At 37.9% G+C, this 8,921-nt stretch overlaps 1 protein-coding gene across 1 annotated transcript; it reads left to right on the top strand.

The window, feature by feature from the left end:
- Positions 1–1,132: 1,132 nt before the first annotated feature.
- LOC120032011 (DNA damage-regulated autophagy modulator protein 1-like) lies at positions 1,133–4,685 on the top strand. Its single transcript, XM_038977918.1, has 7 exons — positions 1,133–1,489; positions 2,117–2,184; positions 2,955–3,097; positions 3,490–3,667; positions 3,768–3,826; positions 3,971–4,063; positions 4,160–4,685. The coding sequence occupies exons 1-7, from the start codon at positions 1,359–1,361 to the stop codon at positions 4,202–4,204; spliced, it is 717 nt and encodes a 238-aa protein (XP_038833846.1). The 5' UTR covers positions 1,133–1,358; the 3' UTR covers positions 4,205–4,685.
- Positions 4,686–8,921: the final 4,236 nt, after the last annotated feature.

The raw sequence follows: 8,921 nt of genomic DNA, 5'->3' as shown, positions 1-8,921 counted from the left end.
CCAGTTACTCAACCCTGCACCTTAGAGGTTGCTGCCCTATGTACATAGACATTGAACACTGGTCATTTTAATAATGGAATACTGTTCACTTTAATAATGTTTACATACTGTTCTACCCATTTCATATGTACTGTATATACTGTATTCTAGCCAAGGCCATCCTATTCAACTAGTGCTGTACAGATACTATTCTATCCACATATTCTTCAGATATACTACATATTCTCTCCACATACTGTCCATAATGTCTATACTCCGGACTCCGACATTGCTCGTCCTAATATTTCAAAATGTCTTAATTCCATTATTTTACTTGTAGATTTGTGTGTATTGTTGTGTATAGTTAGATATTAGTGCACTGTTGGCGCAAGGAACACAAGCATTTTGCTACACCCATAATAACATCTGCTAAATATGTATATGTGACCAATACAATTGATTTGATTTGACAAGGTGATGAAAGCATTCTGCAGGAATGTTGGCCCATTTTGACTCCATTGCTTCCCACAGTTGTGTCAAGTTGGCTGGATGTCCTTTGGGTGGTGGACCATTCTTGATACACACGGAAAACTGTTGAGCGTGAAACACCCAGCAGCGTTGCAGTTCTTGACTCAAAGTGGTGCGCCTGGCACCTACTACCATATCCCGTTCAAAGGCACAATCTTTTGTCTTGCCCATTCACCCTCTGAATGGCACCCAAACACAATTGATACCTCAATCGTCTAAATGCTAAAACATCCATCTTTAACCTGTCTCCTCCCCATCATATACACTGATTGAAGTGGATTTAACAAGTGACATCAATAAGGGATCAAGGCTTTCACCTGGATTCACCTGGTCAGTCTATGTCATGGAAACAGGTGTCCTTAATGTTTTGTATACTCAGTGTAGAATGGATGCATCCCTCTGCAGGCCTACCCACTCAGATTAGAATGAATAATAAACAATAATAAACAATGAAGTTAGAAAGAAAGATGAATTTAGAAAGAAAGAAAGAAATACATTTTGGTTCAGAACAGGATGTGTAGACATTTTATGTAAAGCTTTGCGTCTTAGTTTCTGTTACATGCGGAAATGATCGGTCGAGGTACCGAAGTCAGCCCACACTCAACATGACTGAAATTCAATACTGTCTAGATCACGTGACTGCAAAATAACAGTTTACGGTATAGTTTTCAGTAAGAGATGTCACTTTTTAGGTGGCCGATTAGCCAAATTATAATCCTACTTCAAATCTCAACTCTGAGGAATATTGACAGAGGGATTTTACCTGTCAGTATTCTGCATCGTATTTATTCTTTGTTAATTGCACTAAGGACGGTCTGTCTGCGTGGTAACTTTTCCTTATTGCTGACAAAATGCTTTGGTTCATGGAGGGAATATGCTTTTTACCATTTTTTTTGGTAATCTGGTCATCTAGCACGTTTATTGTTTCCTACCTAATTGCATTGTTAGAGCATGATGTGGATGTTATCTTCCCGTATATAAGGTAAGATTCTGATTATTTATCAGCAGCCTGAGCATTTTTATTTTCCACGAACTTGCCGTTCTTCATTAAACCGTGATAATAACATTTAATTCTTATTGTTTAAATCAGTGTGGGTATTGGAAATAATGTTTCTTTATCTCCACTCATCGAAACCGGCGATATTAACGGAAATCATATCGCATTCTTGCAACAAAAATAAATCAGTTTCGTTTTCCCCACCACGCTGTACTTGGCTGGTACCCAGTTCCCAGCTGTGTAGTCTACAGCGTAGGGGCCTGTGAACTACTTAACTAATTAGCGCTCTATTCAAACAATTAAAGCCCTCTATTCAGTAATATGTTCCATAGATGTACCTTAATTATTTGTTTGTCATCAACTGGTATGGTTTTACATTTGAAATGCAATTATCTATTTGGTTAATAGATTATGCCAATGGTATGATTTTGCTTTGATTACATTTTTTGATTTCATGAAATAACAAATTGTATCACTTTCTGTTCTGTTATTATTTAATGTGTATAATGATTTTTAATATAATGTATTCTTAAAATTAAATCCAGATGATTTAAAATTACTTCCAGACATGGCATTAATACACACATTAACCCTGAACTATTCTTTCTTTAGTGACACTGGGGCTAAACCCCCAGAGAGCTGTGTCTTTGGCTTGATGACGGTCATCACTGCATTTGCAAGTGAGCACAGAAAGACACTAAAACCAGGAAAGAGCTTTTTGTCTTAGTGTAAAGGGATAGTTCACCCAAATTATATATTTGGTTTCCTTACCCTGTAAGCAGTCTATGAACCATATATGACAGCAATCCATGATTTGGTTTAGTTTCCCTGGCAATGTTTCTACATGCTAATGTCATGGGACGATGTTAGCATTTTTTCATGCATCATGTTCAAATCCTCTATGTGACTTTGTTGAGCTTCACACTTCATTTTAGAAACTTTTGGATGATTTGGACAAAAAAAATACTGATATTGGTCCCATGATTTAAATGGTATTTGTGCTACAAATGCTAAAACGTTAGCATGTGGAAACCGTGCTAGGGAAACTAAACCAAAGCATAATTTGCTGTCATACCTTGTCCATAGACTGCTTACAGGGTTATTTTGTAATTTGGGTGAACAATCCCTGTGAGAAACTCCATGGGTTTTTCCAGGTCAGAGACAATGCCAAGAGCTTTATTCACACTTCCCATTTTTTAGAAAATGAAAGCAGAAATGCATGGTTAGACAGGGCTGGGATAAATGATATGATATTGCATTTGACTGAGTATTACATTTCACTTCACTATATTTGTCTTTCTTTTTTACCTCTGTTTTAAGGTGCAAATAAATAAATATTGCAGCAGGTTTCACATAGGCCTACAATAGTCTACTGTGAGCGTATACTGTCTAAATGTGAAAAGTGCTAATAAAAACATTCACTCCATGTGCCATACCAAATCCTCTACAGGTATGGCCACCATGTATGCCAGATACAAGTATGTGGAGAAGCTCAATGAGAAGGCAGGTGGTGTGCCCCCAGTGCTGAACCAGGCTGCTTTATGGATTGGAACGCTTTCTTGTTTGGGGATGTGTTTTGTCGCTACTTTCCAGGTAGGTTGCCACGAAGGCACAAGCGTCAGTTCAACAACTAGTTTTGATTCACATTTGGCTGAGTTGTCAATTAACGTCAATTCAACAAAGAATGTCACGGCACAGACGTCAATTCAATTAGCCTATTAAACGTTGATTCAACCAGTTTGTGCCCAGTAGGATGTAATTGGATTTAAGATAAAAGTTGTGTGAAATCCAATCAGTTTTCCATGTTTATTCAATATCATCACGTTGAATTTCTTTGTTAAAATTATATGGAAACAACATTGATTCAACCAGTTTTTGCCCAGTGGGTTGTCACCCCTTTAGTGTGAAGATGGAGGGGTTTTGTACCATTAAGTGACAGTGTGATATTCCATACATGATCTCTCTGGCGTGTTCTTTTCCCCCAGGAGACAACGATTACGGCAGTTCATGATGCAGGTGCATTACTCTTCTTCGTTTCTGGTGTTCTGTACACCATCCTCCAGTCCATTATATCCTATAAGGCCTTCCCCTATGGGTGTTCCTTGGCCTTGTGCCGTATGCGCACAGGAATTGCAACTATCGCCTTCCTGGCAGTTTTCCCCAGTATCCTTGAAAACAATAGTAACCCCTGGTGTCTAAATGATTTTAATCATGAATGATCATTGTTTTATAAAAGAAAATATCTCCTTCATTTACCATCCAGCTGTTGTCTGTGCTGTCTTTGTGACACAAACCACACTGCATAGAAAAACAGAAGACGAGGTACAGTATGAGCACATCTTTACCAAGAACACCACTCACGTAACAACAAAGATGGACGATATTCTGGATCCATATAGGCTTTATAGGCCAGAGAAGCTATACGTGTCAATATCAGTCTCTATCCGACTCTCCCTGTCATTACAGGACAATGTGTTCCATCTGGTGAGTGCTGTGAGTGAGTGGATCGTGGCCTTCAGCTTCATCTTCTTCTTCTTCACCTACATCCACGACTTTAAAGTGAGTTTTCAGTCACCGCTCTGTCATTGTGGTGGGAATGATTCTCCTTTTCTTCTCCTTTATTTGAGTTATTTCTCTTTGTCTTGTTTCTTACAGAAGTTTACTCTGAAGCTGAGAACACAGTTTGTGGACTATTCCTGATGAAGCATTTATTTGAACCTTTTAATCTGAATATTTACAAAATCAAGTGTATTTTTTCTACTTTTATAAAGCAAATGTATATGAGATTATCTGAATGGTATGATGTATTTCTTCATACTGTATCCATTGCAACATAACCCCAGTCTTAACGGTTAACCACAAAACAAACATATGCTGTGACCAGCAATTAGAGAAGTTGTTGGGTTAATGAAAGAGTTAACACATTGTTCATCATCTGGTGTGACAAAGGTCAATATTGCGCAAACAAGATCAAGTTAATATAGAAAATGAATTTCACGCATCACCAGTAAATGGATAGAGGCTGTATGTACTCTTACCTACTCCAAGGTTAATCGTTTGATACTACTATGTAAATATTTTTCTAGTTAGGTATTTTGCTCAAGAATAACTCTTGTTTCTCACGGTATTGAGGAGGCATATCTATGGTATACCATTGTAATAAAGTAACTCAGAATACATACAGGGCTATGTGTGACGTATTTCTGTTCCAAACACAAAACCCAAACAGTGTTGGAATAAAATGACGGCCACATATCTTTAAGCAAAATGTGTTCTTTATTTTTCAGGCTAAACTGCATAAACACTACAGGCCATACTTGTGAACATTAGAAAAAGTTTAAGTTCAAGGTTAAGTTTAAGCATCAGCCAATTAAAATCCCTGACATAGTGGCAAGTGATCAAAGGCTACATATTAGCTGTTCCCATTACATACAGTAAGTTTGCACATTTTGCACTATGCTAACCTCACCAGGTGGCTGTGATAATTACCTGTAGGACATTCCCTATCAGCCAATTCAAATCGTTGATGTAGTTGGATGTGTTCCAACACTTGTTCATGGAAGCGCACTTAACAGAAGTACAACAGCGCTTACTGATAATCAAAGAAACTACATCACGAGTGTTTGACTGACTGGTCAAATTGCTCTCTGTGTAGATTTCTGGCATGGGTTCAAATCTCACTCGAGTTTTTGTCCGCAGTTGAAATGTAGCTTTACATTTACTGTGTTAGTGTGTTGAAAACGGACCTACAGCTTGAAAAGAAAGATTATTAATTAATTTAATAAGGAGATACCTCTTTCTTCAGCCTTGCAGACAAACATACTGCTATGGCCTAATGATCATATTACATAACTATATTACATGGACTATATTACGTGGACTATATTAGGACTATATTCCATGGACTATATTACATGGACGTGTACACATATGTAGGCCTACAATATTTTATATGTATTTTTATAATCATCTACTTTGTCACATATGCGTTATTTGATTGGAGGAGGGAGAACATAACAAAGTGTACAGTATGATTGTAGTTTGCACTCTCGTTATCATCCTACAGATGGCAGTATTGCAGTTATTTTAAATAAGTTTATCATGAGTCCAGACTTGAGCCCACGCTACAGTCTTAAATTAATGTAGGAAGACACTTGACTGTATCAGTATCAGATTGTGAATTATCTATATTTGAAAAAGTAATCTAACTCTCTGGTTAGCATTTTATGTCCTATAGGAACTCAATAATATAGCTATAGCCTACATTCATTCACATCAGATAGTGTTCTCTTTATGCTATATAACCTATTAATGCATATGTAACTTTGTATGGTATACTTCAATCCGACAATGTTTGCGGTAGGCTATTTGTGAAAACTATGATTTCAATGTAAAAATGCAGACCGACACATAGGCTACTGGCACTGCTACATACATAATCATCACTAATTTAGTATAGGCCAGTGGAGCGAATTTCACTGGGGACGGGGGGGGGCATGTCTCCCCCACATTCTGAAATTGCATTTTTGTCCCTCCCAGTTTTGTAATTGGAATGTGATACAAAATGAGGCAACGGTGTGCTTTAGGACCATGCGGACGCCTCCGTGCGGGCGGCTAAGGTGTTTGGAGTGTTTATCCAACTGGATAAGAAACAATATATAATTATGTCCCCCTCCACTTCTAAAACGAAAGTTGCACCCCTGGTATAGGCTATATTAGATACATATGTAGCAGTGGAGGCTCCTCAGAGGAGGACCATTTAAAAAGTTATCATTTTTAGATAAAATTATACTAAATATAATCACATCACCAAATCATTTATTAAAACACACTATTTTAAAAGAAGGTCTACAGTATCCTCAACAGCACTCTGTAGGGTAGCACCATGGTGTAAACAGAGGACAGCTATCTTCCGTCCTCCTCTGGGTATATTGACTTCAATACAAAGAACAAAATATATCCTTTTACCACAGACCTTATTTCCTGTGTTTATCCAAAAACCCTAGAAAACCATGATTCATTTTCACATAGACTTTGTCCAACGAACCATGGTGGAGTTAGTGCTTACAAAAAGACGCCATTACTATTGCTCTATATTAGGCCTATCCTAATAGTCTGTGTTTAGGTCTGACTAACTCCAAGAAGCTCCTTTCATATTAATTTACTACATGTTGCCTTCTCTTCGATTTACAACAAAACCACAATTAGAGTAGGCCTAATAAATATTTGAAGTGTATGCTACACTAAAGTTCCATAAGGATAGGGTTAAGTTTAGGAGTTAGGTTAAAGGGTTAAGGTTAGGGTAAGGGTTAGCTAAACATGTTAAGATTAGGGTTAGGGCATGGTTAGCTAACATGCTAAGTAGTTGCAAAGTAGCTAAAAAGTAGTAAGTGGTTGAAAAGTAGCTAAAGTTGTTTGTGATGAGATTTGAACTCGCGACCTTTGGGTTGCTAGACTGTTGCGTTATACGCCTGACCAACCACCCTACTTTCATTATTGCCTTAAGTAACCATCTGTCTTATGCAACCATACGAAACATATCATATCATACTAAAAGGAGTGTCTCAGAGTCTAGGAAATGCTCTGAGACCAGGTTGAAAATGGTGTTGATATAAGCTAGCCCAGCTTATAACATGTCCGTGACAATGAAAATATCTCTATTGTTGACCTGAATGTCTATATAGGCTAGGTCTAGCATGTGTTACAGCATTGATAGGAAAGGAAGATAGCATGTGTTACAGAATTGACAGGAAAGCAAGATCAGATTAAGGGCTTTAGTCAATCAGGTCTGCTTTAGCCGACATCCACATTTAGGCTGTTTTGGTGGTGTCTGAGGTAGAACTGCATTAGAGCTGTCAAATCCACAAGTGGCTCCCAGCATTATACCTACAGTGGACATTGCCATTGGCTGCACAGAGTCACGTTAACAGAAATCCCATGCAGCTTTGTTTTGGCTACAAATTCGAACACTGGAATGTGAGATGTAATTTACACCTATATTAAGATAATGGAAATCCTCATTATTTAGTTGAATGTTTATACAATTTAAGCCTAATTATTTCTATATAGCCTACACTTTCTCGCTCTAAACTTTTAATGCCAGTTTACATCGCAACATATTTCATTAAGCAATAGGTCATCCTCACAGTCTGCAACAAAATGTCAAATGTCAAATCCACCTCAGTGGATTCCTGGAATAGCGGCGCCCTCTACTGGACACTTGGTGAACCTAGCCAGACTAGTCAATTACACTTGTTACAAGGTAGGCTAGACAATGATTTAAAAAAATGCATATAAAACGTTTCAGTGATTACCTACACTACCAGTCAAAAGTTTGGACACACCTACTCATTCAAGGGTTTTTTTCTTTATTTTTTACTATTTTCTACATTGTAGAAATAATAGTGAAGACATCAGAACTATGAAATAACACATATGGAATCATGTAGTAACCAAAAAAGTATTAAACAAATCAAAATATATATTTTATATTTGAAATTCTTCAAAGTAGCCACCCTTTGCCTTGATGACAGCTTTGCACACTCTTGGCATTCCCTCAACCAGCTTCATGAGGTATTACCTGGAATGCGTTTCAATTAACATGTGTGCCTTGTTAAAAGTACATTTGTGGAATTTCTCTCCTTCTTAATGCGTTTGAGCCAATCAATTGTATTGTGACAAGGTAGGGGTGGTATACAGAAGATGGCCCTATTTGGTAAAAGACCAAGTCCATATTATGCTCAAATAAGCAAAGAGAAATGACAGTGCATCACTACTTTAAGACATGAAGGTCAGTCTATCCGGATAATTTCAAGAACATTGAAAGTTTCTTCAAGTGCAGTCGCAAAAAACATCAAGCGCTATGATGAAACTGGCTCTCATGAGGACTGCCACAGGAAGGAAGACCCACAGTTACCTCTGCTGCAGAGGATAAGTTCATTAGAGTTAACTGCACCTCAGATTGCAGCCCAAATACTTGCTTCACAGAGTTCAAGTAACAGACACATCTCAACATCAACTGTTCAGAGGAGACTGCATGAATCTGGTCTTCATGGTCAAATTTCTGCAAAGAAACCACTACTAAAGGACACCAATAAGAGGAAGAGACTTGCTTGGGCCAAGAAACACGAGCAATGGACATTAGACCGGTGGAAATCTGTCCTTTGGTCTAATGAGTCCAAATTTGAGATTTTTGGTTCCAACCGCCATGTCTTTGTGAGACACTGTCTGTGATTTATTTAGAATTCTGGGCACACTTAACCAGCATGACTACCACAGCATTCTGCAGCGATACGCTATCATTTACTTCCAAGATGGCGTAACAGTTGGACGTGTGTTTTGTCTTGTCCCATCCCGTGTAACTATCGTTTTTTTCCCCCTCGTTTTTTACATGTATATTTTAATCTCACTTTCCATC

This window comes from Salvelinus namaycush, chromosome 38 (genome assembly GCF_016432855.1).
Source record: "Salvelinus namaycush isolate Seneca chromosome 38, SaNama_1.0, whole genome shotgun sequence".
In the NCBI taxonomy this organism is placed as follows: Eukaryota; Metazoa; Chordata; class Actinopteri; order Salmoniformes; family Salmonidae; genus Salvelinus; species Salvelinus namaycush.
The sequence above is the reverse complement of the archived record's forward strand: the minus strand, read 5'-3'. Positions and strand labels throughout refer to the sequence as shown.